The sequence below is a fragment of the Juglans regia genome, chromosome 13 (assembly GCF_001411555.2).
Source record: "Juglans regia cultivar Chandler chromosome 13, Walnut 2.0, whole genome shotgun sequence".
Lineage (NCBI taxonomy): Eukaryota > Viridiplantae > Streptophyta > Magnoliopsida > Fagales > Juglandaceae > Juglans > Juglans regia.
Window position 1 is genome coordinate 38,928,394 of NC_049913.1, and position 17,197 is coordinate 38,945,590.

A 17,197-nucleotide genomic window follows, 5' to 3' on the forward strand; every position below is an offset into this window, starting at 1 on the left:
CATGTACTTATCGTTTTATTTACACTTTTACTAATTACAAGATTTATTTTGTTAATTAGTTTTTTTTTTAAATTTAAATTTTGAATTTCAAATTTCTTGATTTTCAGCATATCAAAAACTAAGTGCATGTATAGAGAAATAAGTTTTTTATAAGTTTTTCTTAAGAACATGCATTTAGCATTTTCCATTGTCTAATTATTTATTGCGAGTGTGATCTTAAGTAGGCATGCATGTTCTTGGCTGCAAAAACAATCCAAACTAAATGGAATGTTGTTTTTTTCCCTTGACACATCATGATTGGTGTACATACATTTTCTGCCGTGTGGAGATCATAAATTGGCACCAAAGCTAGCTACCTTACAATATATCATGTTCAGGTAATTAGTATAAAAAACTAAAATATTTGATGATCTTTATCCAACGTCGTCTCTGTGGATCGAGCAGGTATATTCGTAAGCTCTCGTCTAGTAATTAATTAAATGGTTGGCCATATTGTCTTTTATTAGGTAGGTCATGTATACGAGCGACATTATATATAATATCCTTAATTTATTATATCTATGCAAATGGAATATCCTTCAAATATTACTTTGTTAATTTCTCTCGTCTTTCCCCCCGAAACCTAGGATTAAACGTTCCTCTTTTCATTATCATTTCCTTCATAACCAACTATAAAAATGAGCAACATAGAATTCAGTACTGCACAAATCAAACCCAGATAGGGCACAAAAAAGAAAAGAAACCAAAAGAAATGGCCTTAGCTGTGCTAGACGCCCTTGACTCTGCTCGCACACAATGGTACCACATCACTGCTATCATCATCGCCGGAATGGGGTTTTTCACTGATGCATACGACCTTTTCTGCATCTCAACTGTTTCAAAACTCTTGGGTCGTCTCTACTATGCTCCTGGCAGTAAGCCTGGAAAGCTCCCCCACGCGGTTAACAATGCCGTGGTTGGCGTTGCGCTAGTTGGCACGCTAACAGGCCAACTGTTCTTTGGCTGGCTGGGTGATAAACTTGGTCGTAAAAAAGTTTACGGCCTCACTCTAGTCATCATGGTTGTTTGTGCCATATGCTCCGGCTTGTCCTTCGGCACCACGACTGCAGGATCTGTAATAACAACGCTCTGTTTCTTCAGGTTTTGGCTAGGGTTTGGCATTGGAGGAGACTATCCACTCTCAGCCACGATCATGTCCGAATATGCTAACAAAACAACTCGTGGGGCATTCATTGCTGCAGTGTTTGCGATGCAGGGGGTGGGGATTATATTCGCGGGCCTAGTTTCCATGATACTTTCAAAGATCTTTCTAAGCTACTATGAAACTGTTCCATTCTGGGACGATCACTTTCTTTCCGTAGAACGGGAGGGAGACTATCTATGGAGAATTGTTCTCATGATAGGAGCCGTTCCGGCGCTCTTAACTTACTATTGGCGAATGAAAATGCCTGAAACAGGTCGGTATACTGCCTTAATCGAGGGGAATGCCAAACAAGCTGCCGCCGATATGGGACGGGTTCTTGATCTTGAAATCCAAGCTGAACAAGAAAAGTTGTCCCAATTCAAGGCTGCTAACAGCTACCCGTTGCTTTCTATGGAGTTTTATAATCGTCACGGGCTTCATCTAATAGGTACAACGAGCACATGGTTCTTGTTGGATATAGCATTTTACAGTCAAAACCTGACCCAGAAAGATATTTTTCCGGCAATGAATTTAATAAAGAAGGACATTGACCTTAGCGCTTTACGAGAGGTATTTGAGACGTCACGCGCCATGTTTGTCCTTGCATTGCTCGGGACTTTCCCTGGTTACTGGTTCACCGTGTTCTTCATCGAGAAGCTAGGACGGTTCAAGATCCAACTCATGGGGTTTTTCATGATGTCCGCTTTCATGCTTATCATAGGGGTCAAATACGACTACCTCAAGGATCATGGCACCTTGTTCGCGGCTTTGTATGGTTTAACATTTTTCTTTGCAAATTTTGGGCCTAATAGCACCACCTTTGTGCTTCCAGCCGAGTTGTTCCCAACCAGGTTAAGGTCGACATGCCATGCTATAAGCGCAGCTGCCGGGAAGGCTGGTGCAATGGTTGGCGCATTTGGGGTGGCGAACTATACATTAGATGGTCAAGCAAAAGATATTAAGAAGGCGATGATGTTTTTGGCTGTCACCAACATGTTGGGCTTTTTTTGCACATTCTTAGTGACTGAGACAAAGGGGAGGTCTTTGGAGGAAATATCGGGTGAGGATGCGGGCGGCAACGAGACACAGAGCTCTGCTAGACAATTACCAGGTGCGAATCGAACTGCAGGAACCCATGGGGAGGCAATGTGAAGGGTGATATATTTTGCTTTGATACGAAGAAGTTAATGTGTACGTATATGATATATATATATATATATATATATATGAAACGTCATACATTACGTTATGAGTCAAAATAAGTTATCAAACAATATTGGGTTCTTGCTCTGATGTATAATCTATATACACACATGAGTACTTGTGTTTCATTTGTGGTTTGTAGTGTCCTACAAATAAGAGCTGTTAAATGTAATGAACTTGTGATTTCAAAGAAGCTTTGGCTAAGGATGAACTTTTTTAATTCCGTTGTTGTGACTCTGTAATACATATGCTAATTTAGTACTATATATATATATATATGGAGTTGAATGTGAAATGTTAATTTCGTTGCACTATATATATATATATATATATATATATATATATATCCCTCACGATTCGAATCACTAGAAATTATTGGGTGCAAGTTCTTCAACACAGATACCTGCACGAAAACAATTTAAATAGTTATTTGTGCTCGTCATCGATCGTCCTGGCTAGCTAGCTAAGAGAAATGCTATACGTACTTAACAAAAATGTAAAACTCCACGTGGACACTAAAGAGACCACCAAGTGTTATTCGAAAAGTCACAAAAAAAGAATTTATTCAAAAACAGTTTTTACAGATTTTGGTATTCATCCTCTCTCACTCTACAAATGCTCAATATCACACTGATATTTATATACTACTCAAACTACTCATACAATTATGTTATGAAAGGATCCTTCTAGAGTCATCTAGTGCATTCTGTTATCTCTGTTATGTGACGTGACGTGGCTGGAGCCTTAGCTATGCTTGAGGGAATGTTGCTAGAGTTTGTTTTGTGAGCTTCCTCTGCTGGATCAATTTTAAAATATGCCTTAATATCCCCCCCTAGATGCAAGTGACACTAGTATGATAGTGAGGCTTGATTGTAGAGCAGAAAATCTGGCGGTGGAAAGACGCTTAGTAATTAAGAATGTCGGCTATAAGTTGGTCCTTGCTTGACATGAAGGAGACTTGAAGTGTTTTAGCCGCCACACGATCTCGCACAAAATGATAATTAAGCTCAACGTGTTTAGTGTGAGAATGTAAAACAAGGTTAACTGACAAATATGTAGTTCAAATATTATCACACCATAGTGTAGGTGGATAGTAAGAAAGATACCAAGTTCCCTTAGCAAAGATTGTAACCAAATTAATTCACAAGTAGTATTGGCTACTGCTTTATATTCGACCTTAATAGAGGACCTTGCAACGGTGGGTTGCTTTTTAGAGCCCCACGACACAAGATGAGTCCCAAAATAAACACAAAAATCACAAGTAGATTTTCTATCATCCGGGCAGCCAGCCCAATCAGCATCAGAAAAGTAGTGAGTACAAGAGAAGAAGAGGAGGAGAAATGTAATCCAAAATTGGGAGTGAGACGAAGATAACAGAGAATCCTCTTGACAACTTGCTAATGAGGAAGACGTGGACAATGCATGAATTGACAGACTTTATTAACAGCAAACAAAATGTCTGGTCGAGTAAAGGCAAGATATTGAACACTGTTTGTAACGCCCCGTCCCAGAGGGTCCGGAGAGTTAACTCATATCACTTAAAAATCATTTCCAAATAATACTTTTAAAATAAACCAGAATCTCCATAACATATTAACCTATTTGTTCAACACAAATATCTATGTTCCTACATAAGGCACATCAGTGGTGTCTCATTGATATAGATAAACTTTTCCACAAGGACTAAAAATATCCAATACTCAACATACCAAAGCCACATAAAATATCAACGCTACCAAAAGACTCTCCAAAAGTCATGGTACCCTAGGGCACATAGTCTTCTATGATCCACAAAATTTGCAAGTATTTCATATCCCTGATCTCCAGCTGTTGCATCAAAATTATCTGAAACATATTATGGAGATAGGGGTGAGTTATCAACAACTCAGTAAACAGAGAACATATACTAGTATGCAAACATGAGCATTTACAGATTTCATAATGCAGAACAAAACACTTTTTATTTTCATAATGCAGGGTCAGAACATGTTATAAAAATATCAGAGCGAAAGTTCAAAAATATTCTTATTCAAATTCTTTTGGCATAGCATAACTGGCCGCCATCGTACCAGAGTATCATATCGCATCAGAGGCCATGTTTAACCCCCGTGGTAGGGTTGTGCAAACCCCGGTAGCTAACCGAGCAGAAACAGAATGTGAATCTTCCCCTTATTTATTCTCGGAGCCCCGAGTGTGCACACAGGAAAGATCACCAGAAAACCACTTTGTTTCCAAAGTGGGTGCACCAGAAACAGAACAGTTGGTACCAACCCAAACAGAAGCCACTATTAGCACCCGTGGTAGGTCAAATAGGTCGCCATCCACAAACCACATCCCAATTCAGAATGTCATGCCAAAAGTTTTCAGAAATCACATTATATCAGAATATGGAATACCTTCAGAACAAAACAGAATTTTCAGAAAGCATATCATATCAGAGTACAGACCATCTTCAGAACAGAACAGAGTTTTCAGAAATCACAAAACATTATTTTATGCACAAACTTTCATATTCGCTCTCTTTTTCAGAGTTTAGAAGCAAAATACAAAATAGCTCATGTCTACACCAGTCATGCTAGAAAATACTTTATTCTTAAACAGAATCTCGTGAGTAATGCAGAAACAAATAACTGAGGTAGTTCAAATATATTTTCATAACAAAACATGTTTATTTTCAAAAATCAACCTCAGTCCATTTTATTTTTATGCAAATCTAGCATAGGAACCCCGCTTACCTAGAACTCTTTAATCTTTCAAGATTCCTCAACGAAGCCGAACAAATATTAATCGTCACCTATAAAATTACGTAAATTCAGTAAATTTTCAATCAATCACGTATTTCAATAATTGAACCTAAGAACCTATTTAAATCCTCAAGACCTAGAATTCTAATAATTCCTATAATACCACCATTTTCTAAAACCACCAATATCCACTTAATCAAATCCGTACCGAATAAGAGATTTAATCGAGCAAGTATTTAGGCATTTGCGGAGCTCAATAAAGAGTAATATTCAAAAATATCTATAGTACCAACAATATATTATAAATTAATAGAATACTTAGATTACTTTAAAAGTCTTATAAAATACGCCATGCAAAACTCCTCTCTTAAAAATAGGTTTACCTCTTTTTGTTAACAATATTGTTAAAATATTTTCTACACAAAATAATGTTTTATGAGACTTAAAACCAAAACTCATTTCAACATCACAACAAAAATACATAAATAAATAAATACCCTTCATCCGAAAACACACTTCTGGAATGTAAAGGGGTAAATTTGGAAATAACTTCAACTATCAAGTTACCACTATATATATATATCTATGAAATATAATATATATATATATATATATGTACGTAAATCACTTATAAAGGAAAACAAAAACTGCTGCACACACAAAACACGGGAATCACCCAGTGATTGGCGGCAGCAGCACTTACCGAGAGATGGAGCCGCGATGGCGGCGAGCTGGGCGGATGCAGGAACTATGGTGGTGCTGCTGGGCGCCGAGGAGAGCATGCAGTGGCGAGGCCACCTACGCTGGGCGGCGAAAGCGCACGAGAGAGGTAGAGAGAGTTCGGAGAGTGCGAGATGAGAGAGAGAGAGCAACCGAGAGGAAACGAAAATGGCGGAGGTTCTGGGTTCACCGATCTGCGCAGGGTGACGGGGATGTCACGACCGGCGGTTTCCGTCGATTTTATGGTGTTTTTTCGGTGCAAACAGGTGCTGGTTATGCAGTGGCTTACGGTGGAGTTCAGTAAATGCTCTGCTTTTGGCGCAGGAAGCAGAGGCTTCTCAGTGAGGTGGGGGTGGTTCTCGGTTTCGAGCGGCGGAGAAGCAGCTAAGCAGAGGTGTTACGGCACTACGCTGGGCGTGGGTGAGTCGTGGCAGGTGGCACCGAGGAGTTGGGGTGGCTGTAGGCGTGGCTCTGTTTCGGTTGTCTAAAGCAGAGGGTTTCCGTGGCTTGCAACAGATGCTATGCAGGCATTGGGTGGCGGTTGAGGTTCCGCGTGGACTGGGTTCGGGGAAGTGGTTACACGTTGGTTTGGCTGTGGAAGTGGCGGAACTGCTGAACGCAACCGAGGCTTGCAGCTTGGTGCTTTACGGAAGTGTAGGGACTGGCTGCAAGGCCACGGTTTCTTGTGTGCTGGGGCGTGAAAATGAGGGCAGCGGCACATGAACTAGGGTTGAGAAGACCTAAACTTATACATAACTATAAGTAGAAAGCAGAACAAACCTAATTAAAAAGGAAAGGATGGACGTGCATGAAATAGAACTGGCTGGACGCCATGCGATGAAGTCTGCACCCGCGCGATCTCACGGCTGGGCTCTGAACGAGATTAATGCATTGCTTTTATCTAAAGCTTCGGGTCTCTAATCAACTAAAAGAAAAAAAAATATATATATATATATATGTATAGATATAATTATCCTATAAATTTTGATGAATATCCACTTGATCCATTAAGCTTTAAAACCTAAATATCAAACTTATAAAAAAAAATTATACACCGCCAAAAATATCTTAGGCTCAAACTCTCTTCAAAAAATTTTTACTCGTAATCCCAAATGATTTTAACTAAAATAAAATTTTTTTTTGTAAAGTTGCTTGGCTGGCCCGAGTGTTACACTATTGACAACACTACGGTAGAGTTGAGGGTCTTTAAAGGAGTTGCCATCAAGGGCAGTAAGTTTTACCGAGGTAGACATGGGGGTGGACACTGGTTTTGATTGTTGCTTGTTAGTGCAGGATAACAAGTTAGAGATATATTGTGTTTGGGACATGAATAAACCAGTGGCAGTATGAACCACTTCTATACCTAAAAAGTAATGTAGAGCACCAAGATTTTTAACAAGAAAGGATGATCTAAGAGCATTAATCAAATCAGTAATAAGAGTAGAATGAGAGCAGTCACAACTATCATCCACATATATTAAGACAAAAACCAAGGCACTAGGAGTAGAAAAAATAAAAAGTGATGAATCAGATTTGGAACCTTGAAACCCTAGTGCTAAAAACTTAGTATTCAACTTAGAAAACCAAGTCCTAGGAGTTTGTTTCAGACCATAAATAGATTTGCACAATTTATAAATGTGAGTAGAAAAGTCAAAATTTACAAATCAAGGGGGTTGTTGCATGTAGACGTCCTCTTCTAGGTCTCAGTGTAGGAAGGCATTCTGAATGTCGAGTTGGTGAAAAGGCCATCTATTTTGCACAGTAATGGAAATGAGGAGACAGATGGTGGCTGGTTTCACAACAGGACTAAAAGTCTCTATGTAATCGAGTCCAGTTTGCTGATGGAAACCCTTGACAACAAGGCGAGCCTTGCGTTGCTCAAAAGATCCATCACCATGCCGTTTCATCTTAAGGACCCATTTGGATCCTAAGACATTGAGATTGGATAAGGCAAGAATGAGGATCCAGGTTTTGTTATGGAGAAGGGCTTGAAGATATTCATGGCAATGCGCCATTCCTGAAATTTGGAGGCTTCGGCATAGGAGGAAGGTTCCTCAAGAACTGGAGATGGTGTCGAGACAGTGAGGCAGATGGATGGTTTGGGGGGAGGCCATGGAATAGTTTCATCGGAAAGTTGGAGAGGACGGTGAATGAGAGATTTAGATCTGGTTATCATCAGATGGGATGCCACAGGCCGAGAAGCCGAGAAGGTGGAGGTGAGGGAGAGACAGTGGATGAGGAGGAAGGAGATGGCACAGTGGGTGAGGGATTAGGGTTATTCTTTGGAGAGGAAGACTCAAGTAACTGAGAAGATGAAGGGGGCTGGAGTGGGCCTAGGTGAGATATAGGGATGGGATTGTCGATGGGTGCAGGAGTTGAGGAGATGGGCCCAGCGAAAACAATGGAGATTGGGAGACCATGGGACCGAATAAACAAGGAAGTGAGCCCAGTAGTGGTGATGAACTGGACAGAGTCATGAAGGGAAAATGGGCCTCATTAAATCGAACATCCCGAGAAATATAGGTTCGTCCAGTAGGTATGTGTAAACAATTATATCCTTTATGATCAGGAGTATATCCCATGAAGACACACAATTGGTAGCGGAAATCCATTTTATGAGGAAAAAAAAAAAAGAAAAATACGTAACTTTATTATTGTATTCATCTTATTTCGTGCTTTTAGTGTATGGATTTATACAAATAAGTAATTAATTGAGGTGTTTTCCTCTACAAGTAATTGTGATGTTGTTGTTGGACCTTTTCTTGTTTTTCATTTTCGTTAAAACAGTCTAATAAGTACCTGATCTCGAGGTTAAACTTCAACTGGTTTTATGTAGTTGATCATCTTCAATCTAACTAATGAGCAGTACCCTTTATCCTTTTTATTAATGAGGCATAGGAGCTCAAGACAATGCAGACGAAACAATCGTTATGACGAGGCATGAGGAGATGATGATATCAGATAACATTTGGGGGTGACCACAAAGCTGTCAGTGATCAGTATATATCTTGTTATATATACATATATATACATGGATTGGGATATTTATATATGTTATGTGGCTCATATATACATATATACCTGATCTAGCTCCACACTTCATGCATACCAAAGAGATTGAAAAAAAGAACGTAGATTAGGCAAATATAACATCAGATAACATTTTATGATGGTTAAATGAACGTAGATTAGGCCAACATGTTGAGCCAAAGGTACGCAAAAAAGAGTAATTAGGAGAATGACTGAAAATGGCTTGGAATGGGGAAATGTTCTAGAGAATCGGTGTGGGCATTCAATTTATGAGAAAAACACCAATTTGAAAAGTCTCAATCCAATATTTGGCGAGAACTGAGGCATGAGACAGAAGTGACAGCCCGGTTTCAACTATATGGCGATGGCGTCTTTTGACACTGTCATTTTGAGCATGTGAGTATGGACAAGTTATATAGTGAGTGATGCCAAAGGATTTAAGTATGAAGGGCAGGGGACAAAATTCGCCACCCTAGTCAGTTTGAATACATATGACATTTAAAGAAAAAGTGTTACTAACGTAACACAAGAAGGCCAAAAGAATAGTGGATACATAAGATTTTGCATGAAATGGGAAAAATCAAATATATTTTGTGAAATCTTCTACAATGAAAAGATCAAATATATGACTAAAGGAGGACAACACAGGCGCCAGTCCCCAAATATTAAGAAACAATAATTGAAAGGTTTTATTTGACCGAGAAGACAAGTGGATGAGGAAGGGCATGTGACTCGGCTTAAGCACAAGCTGAGCATGGAGTGAGCGCAATATTGGTTCTAAGAGGGAGCTAAAAATGACAAATGGTGAAGGCAGTGGCGGAACCAAGAATTTGTTGTAGGGAGCCGAGCAAAGTTAAAACTATAATAAAATATTTCTTATTCTATTTCTGAGTCAAAATAATCTATAAGATCAAAATAATTTTGTAAAAGAGACTAAGATAATTTTTTAGAGAGATGGTCAACACAATATGAGATTAATATAATCCTATTAAATCAAGAAAAATTAATATATATATATATATATATATATATTTTTCAAACTTGGGGGGGCCATGGCCCCCCCGACCCTTAATAGGTCCGCCACTGGGTGAAGGAAGTGGTTTGTGGAGAAGGGTGCCCGAGATGAGAGTGCCAAATTTTTGAAGAGGTTCGTTCACCAATAAATGCAGTAGCTGAGGAGGAAAAGGTAAGCTCGGCATCGGTGGGAAGCTCGTAAAGACCATTCCTAATGGGACCCTAGAGGAGCACCTCCTGGGTGTGTAAAATTCTTCACAAGAAAATAAGAAGAGTGAAACTCAAAATAAACAAAATTATCTAAGCAAAACTAACGAATAGATATAAGAATTTGATTAATTTCAGGAACATGTAAAAGCTTTCGAAGAAGAAATTTGCCATTGGATATGTAAAGTTTAGCAGTGTCAGTGTTTGAGATAGGAAGAGAAGAGCCATCTCCAATGTTGACTTGTTCCATGCTATGATAGGGAGCAAATTTTAAATTGAGATTAGAGAAATCTGCTGTGAAGTGATTTGTGGTTGTCGTGTCTGGGAACCAGGAACTGTGATTAGTGGTGAAGGGTGGGAGGTTTGTGTAGTGAGCAATAAGAGAGGATGGTGGAGATGCTTGGTAAGACTGATTAAAATGATCATAACATGATAACGCGGTATGACCAGTTTTGTGGCAGACTTGGCACACGAGTTTGGTGGTAGACTGATGAGAAAAGAGATTAGAGCTTGTGTGAGGGACACGGCCAATGCCACGACCACGTCGAGGACCACGACCACGACCACGGCTTCTATTAGAGGATGGGAAATTAGACCTGGTGATTGTCATATGGGCTTGAAGAGGACTGCCTGGTGGGCTAGTATGGATTCATGGTTAAGCAAATAACCATAAACTTGAGAAGAGGACAGAGGATCGCGTCGAGTGGTAATGGAGGTGACAAAAGACTTGTAGTCGATTCCTAGGCCAGCAAGGAGGTAAATAATAAACTCAAAGAGGGAGAGAGGTTGGCCAGCTGCATCGAGAGAGGCAGCTAAGGATTTTGCTCGATGGAAGTACTAGGTAATATTCTCGAAACCTTTCTTGAGGGTGGCTAGTTGAAACTGTGTTTGCATGATGTGGGTTGAGGTTTGAGTCGAAAACATGCTATGAAGAGTGGACCAGACTTTCTCGTGAGGTATTACAATCAAGAACTTGGGAGAGAACAATATCGATCAGGTAAGAGTTGATGGCAGAGATGAGTAATTGGTCTTGCAGAATCCATTTTGTGTAATCTGGGTTAGGTTGGCCATCAATGGTGGAAGGGGGAGTGGGGATAGAACCATCGACAAAGCCGAACAACTGGTGACCTTTGAGAAATGGGAGGATTTGGGCTTTCCATAATAGGTAATTGTTAATGGAGAGTTTCTAAGTTATGAAATGAGTGGTTGAGTTGATAACTCTGGGATTTATGGTGGGATTGGTTTTTTCGGGTTCCTTGGTTTTGTAGAAAGGAAGGAAATGGACGTTAGTCCTCTAATGCTCTGGTACCATAAAGAGACCAGCAAGTGTTCTACGAAAAGTCACACAGAAAGTATTTCATTCAAAAACGTTAACAGTTTTTACAGATTTTGGTATTCATCCTCTCTCACTCTACAAACGTTCAATATCACACTGATATTTATATACTACTCATACAAGTCTGTTATAAAAGGATCCTTCTAGAGCCATCTAGTGCATTCTTTTATCTCTGCTATGTGACGTGGCTGGAGCCTTATCTGTGCTTGAGAGAATGTTGCCAAAGTTTGTTTTGTGAGCTTCATCTGCTGGAGCAGTTTTGAAATATGCCTTAATAGACACCAATCCCATTTAAAGAACGTAAGAAAAATAGAAGGAAGCATCAGAAAAGTAAAAGGCAAAAGCAAAAAAACAGAAAAAGCAACCCAGCAACTCCTCTTCAGATGCCTAATTTCCATCCACATCCAACCAACCAAATAAAATTCGACAATATAGATATCACGGACCGTGCTACATAATTTTCTGCATGGTATTCAGTCAGAAACAGGATTGGAATTAAAAAAAATGGAGTAAAGATGGAGTTACAGAATCAACCATGGAAGGTATATTTGCTGAGATTAATGACTCAGACACTGCTCAAAACCTCGCTTTATGAACTCAGACTCAGAATATGAATCAAACTGAATCTAGTTTTACTCTAAGAGAGGGACGAGATGACTGTAATCCTAAATCGATGAATGAAATGAGCTATAGGAATTCATGTCTGGTTCTCGGACCCCCTACGCGCAAATTCAGTTGGCGCCTTATTGATCATAATGCCGATTGGATGAAGAAGCATGTTTTAGATCAGGATCAAAGATCTAACTTCCTCGCATGTTCCCAATCCATTCTGAATCCCTCATTTGATATGGAATGCTAGCTGCATGAAACTTCTTGCAGCATAAGTTAAGCAGCATCCTGGAAACAAGTTGTTGTTACCTTTGCTGCCCCCGACAAGTAACGTCCCAGATTCCCCCTTCTCCAACATTGATGAAACCACGGACGCTGCTTTTGCAAAAAGAAGTGAAATCTAAGGGAGTTGACGGTTGCAAGCTGTTTGGTATATCCCTCATCACTAGTACTCATTTGGCCATAGAGCCTGCTTGTTGTAGATGATCCCTGGCAGTAAGCACTCGAACTTCTGCCTTTTTCTCATCGTCTTTTTCATTCAATCCTTGAGAAATTGTTTTCTCTATTTTAACGAATGATTTCTTCAATGTTTACTTCTTGTTTTTAATTCCAATCATTTAAAAATTGCCAGTTTTGAAGTTTTTAGTAGTATGAGAAAGATGAAAAGATCAGTAATTCAAGAGAGTATCAATCCCACTCGATGAAGAGGGCAGATTCTTCGATACTTCTCATTCTAATTCAAAATTTAGCAAATGTTACTGACAAAAATAGATTTCATAAAATTAAACTTACACATTAATATTTTTATATAATTCGTTAAATCTAATTTATAATAAAAATAATTTTATAATTTGAAGTATCAAATCAAATCGTATCAATTTATAAGTTTAATTTTATGTAATTCATTTATGATTAATATATTTCTCTAAGTTTAACCAGTTAATTGACGAGTACTATCTTTTTTGTCTAAGTTAATTTTGAAAGAAAATTAATTTTATTTAAGATCTAAGTACAATAGATTACAATATCCTTCTATGTTATCGGGGGTAAGAAATAGAAAATAACGTTATTCAGACAAACTACTCGATTCTTTTCAATGGCTTACAGCCAGAGCTACTTGTAAGCTGAAATTAATAATAGCTAAAAAGTTTTAAAGATATATAATTTTTTTTATGAAAAATTATTTATGCGTCTCGAAATTTAAAAATAATTTTATACAATACATTCTCATCTCACTTTTAATATCTCACTATGTAAAATGTTGCACATTTATCACTATTGGATGATAAAAAAAATCATTCAATAAAAAATCATCTAATGGTGATAAATATGTCACGCCTTATATAATGAGATGAAAATGAGATAGTACAGTACTGATGTATAGATTTTTTTCCGAAATTAATTATCCAGGCTCATATAATATTTGTCAATTAATTTGATTATGTTACATACATGGTTTACTTTTTCATCTATGTTAACCGCTAGAATTTAATCTTGTATACAAATATTTTCGTTTATATAGAACGATAAAATTTTGAGTTTTGATAACTTAATTAGAGTAGAGTGTTAATTAAAAGAAAATTAATATGCATATAATTTTTTTCACAGCTTTTTACACAACTTTATTTTAAATAAGAAGTATTTTTAGAAAATAATTTAAAAAATAACATCATTTTATGAAAATACTCACAATTTAAAATAGAATTACACATGGTTGAATAAATCAATGTTTTAAAATATAATAATTTATTTAGCAAATCAATATTCGATGGAAATCCGGTAGAGTAAGGCTAATATAAATCACTGTGACCAAGATGATGGATAAGTGATGAGCGAGAAAAAAGATGTAGATTAAACATGAGATTCTATGTGCGTACTGATGAAAGAAGAAGTGAAAATGCCTCAAATGTTTGTATATTCATCTCAATGATTTACAGAGGAATGCTTGCCTTAATATAGCCAAGCAGTATAGCAGAGGTGTGAAAACAGAAAGAATAAAATTGGTTACAACAGAATTGAATAGGACAAAAAGCTAAGAATATTCTAGAGTTGCTGAGGTGGACTTTGGAGAAGTTTCTGTTTTTTATCCTTGCAAATATCATCTTCTGATTTATTGTTAATACGCCCCCTCGAGTTGAACGGGGTGTCACACACAGTGAGAGTCGATCTGAAGTTAAAGAACTGATCAGCAACCAAGGGTTTGGTGAATATATCAGCTAACTGTTCTTTGCTGCTGCAGAAACATACTTGTAGAGTCTTGGCAGCCACTCTATCTCGCACAAAGTGAAAATCTATATCGATATGTTTGGTGCGAGAATGAAAAATAGGATTAGATGTCAAATATGTTGCCCCTAGATTGTCACACCACAATATGGGAGACTGTGCAAGGGGAAAACCAAGCTCATTAATTAGAGTTTGCAGCCATATAAGTTCAGCACTTGTGTTGGCTAAGGCTTTGTACTCGGCTTCAGTGCTAGAACGAGCAACAATGTGTTGTTTCCTTGAACTCCATGAAACAAGGTGATTCCCAAGAAAAATACAATACCCTCCTGTAGATCTTCGATCATCTGGGCATCCAGCCCAGTCGGCATCAGAATAAGCATGCAGTGTAAAGGGTGATGTTTTGGAGAAGAAAAGACCATAGTTTATGGTGGACTTTAGATAATGTAAAATCCTTTTTACTGCTGTCCAGTGGGATAGTTTGGGTTCTTGCATGAATTGGCATACTTTATTGACAGCAAAAGACACATCAGGCCTAGTTAATGAGAGATATTGCAGGCTGCCAACAGTGCTCCTAAACAGAGTAACGTTATCAAAAGAAGGAGAATCAAACTTTGAGAGTTTTGTTGAGGCCGACATGGGGGAAGAAATGGGGTTAGCACCAATCATATTTGTCTTTTGCAACAGGTCAGACACATATCTTCTCTGAGTTATCAGAATTCCATCAGTGAGATTTTCAATTTCCAGACCAAGAAAGTAAGACAATGAGCCTAAATCTTTTACTGGAAACATATTACCAAGGGTCGAAATTAAATCATCAACAGCAGCCGAGGATGAAGAGGTTATGATCATATCATCAACATATACTAAGATGAACATGCAGAGAGTCAATGTATGTAGTATAAACAGAGAAGGATCACCCTTGGATGCTGTGAAACCATAACTGATCAGCCATGAGCTTAGTTCGGAGAACCAAGCTCGTGGAGCTTGCTTGAGGCCATAAATGGCCTTGTTGAGTTTACAAACAAAGGTAGGTCGTTCAGGGTCTACGAAGCCTTGCGGTTGTTGCATAAAAGACGGTTTCAGAAAGCTTACCATGAAGAAAGGCATTCTGAATGTCTATTTGACGAAAACACCAACCACGGGCAACAGCAATCGAAAGCACCAACCGTATTGTAGAAGGTTTTATCACAGGGCTAAAAGTTTCGGTATAGTCTATACCGATTTGTTGGTGAAACCCCTTCGCCACAAGTCTGGTTTTTCTTCTTTCAATTGACCCATCAGATCGCAACTTTGTGCGAAATACCCAACGGCAGCCAACGAGGTTTGAGGCAGAGGAAGGTGGTACTAAAGTCCACGTATTGGTTTGCATGAGAGCTTGGTATTCTTGGACCATGGCCAATTGCCATTCTGGAAATTTGGAGGCGATAGTGTATGAGGATGGTTCATCGGGGACCATGACAGTAGTGAGAAAGCAATTTCGAGTTGAATACGGAACAGTTCCATCGGTCGAGATTCGAGGTCGAGAAGAGTTGGTGTGGGAGCGAGTTATAATCGGTGATCGAGGAGGAACTAAGAGGGACTGAGATTGTGAAGTATGAGGAGGAGCTGAAGGATTGGGAATGGCAGATGAGAGATTAGGGATTTCGGGAGAAATATCTGGAGAAGTTTCTGCTGAGGACGATGGGGAAATATCTGAAGAGAGGGAGGGCTGGGTCGTATGAGTGGTGGGCCGTGGTGTTGGGCCAGTAGGAGTGGGGTTAATGTGCGGAAGGGACAGAATTGGACCAGAGTGAGGAGAGGAAGAATTTGGAGTGGGAGGGCTGGACTCACGTGGAAATGGGCCGAGAATTGAAGATGGAAAAACTGGAAGAGGAACGGTGGAAGGGTTTGGTTGCGGACTGTGTTGAGCAGAAATGGGCTTTGTGTAAGGAAAAATTGTTTCATTAAAAATGACATCACGAGAAATTGTTTCCACCTCCTCGGAAGAAACCTCGACCACGTTGATCACGTGGGCTGTTGGTGCTAAGATTAGCAGATGGTTCAAAAGGTGAGGTACTGGAACGAGAGTTATGAAGCATTCGACTCTCATGTATGAGGAGGAGATGATAAAGTTCATGTGAGGTAATGGGTTCTGTCCGGGTTGTGATTGAGGTGATGAGAGCATCATAGTTGGAACCAAGTCCATTAAGGAGATACGTTACAAACTCCTTGTCTGAGATTGGACTGCCAGTGGCAACTAGTGTATCAACAAGCATCTTGACTCTGTTGTAATAATCCGAAATGGATTGGTCACCCTTGGACAAGTTTGTAAGCTGAAATCTGATTTGAAACTCCTTGGCTTGGGAGTGAGAGCTGTACATCGATTCAAGTGTGGTCCAGAGTTCACGAGCAGAACCTGCGGAAATCACATGAGCAACGACAGAGTCGGTTAGAGAAGAGAACAGGATACTCAAGATGAGTTGATCCGTTCGTTGCCAAGAGAGAAACATGGGATTGATTTTGGGAGGGACATTAAATTCGGGAGGAAGGATTTTGGGAGGTGGTTTATGTGTACCATCGACATATGAAAACAGATCTTGACCACGTAGGTATGCAGTAATCTGGGCTTTCCATAGTATATAGTTCTCAATGGTGAGTTTAATGGATACTAAATGAGTGAAGGAAGAGGGGACGGAGGTAGGGGGAGGTGGTTGGGAAGAAGACATTGTTTAAAAAGAAGAAAAAAGGACGGCTAGTCTAATGGCTCTTGATACCATGTTGAAAGAAGAAGTGAAAATGCCTTGCAAATGTTTGTATATTCATCTCAATGATTTACATAGGAATGCTTGCATTAATATAGCCAAGCAGTACAGCAGAGGCGTGAAAACATAAATAATAAAATTGGTTACAACAGAATTGAATAGGACAAAAAGCTAAAAATATTCTAGA

General features: G+C 39.0%; 1 protein-coding gene across 1 annotated transcript; it reads left to right on the plus strand.

Moving 5' to 3' along the window:
* The first annotated feature begins 751 nt into the window (after nucleotides 1–751).
* Nucleotides 752–7,871, plus strand: LOC109010884 (low affinity inorganic phosphate transporter 4-like). Its single transcript, XM_018991832.2, has 2 exons — nucleotides 752–2,243; nucleotides 7,801–7,871. Exons 1-2 carry the CDS (start codon nucleotides 752–754, stop codon nucleotides 7,869–7,871), a joined length of 1,563 nt encoding a protein of 520 aa, XP_018847377.2.
* The last annotated feature ends 9,326 nt before the right edge of the window (nucleotides 7,872–17,197 follow it).

Coding starts and splice junctions, on each gene's coding strand:
- LOC109010884 (XM_018991832.2), top strand. CDS start 752: ATGGCCTTAGCTGTGCTAGACGCCCTTGACTCTGCTCGCACACAATGG. Junction 2,244..7,800: donor GTCTTTGGAGGAAATATCGG/GTGAGGATGCGG, acceptor AGATTGGATAAG/GCAAGAATGAGGATCCAGGT.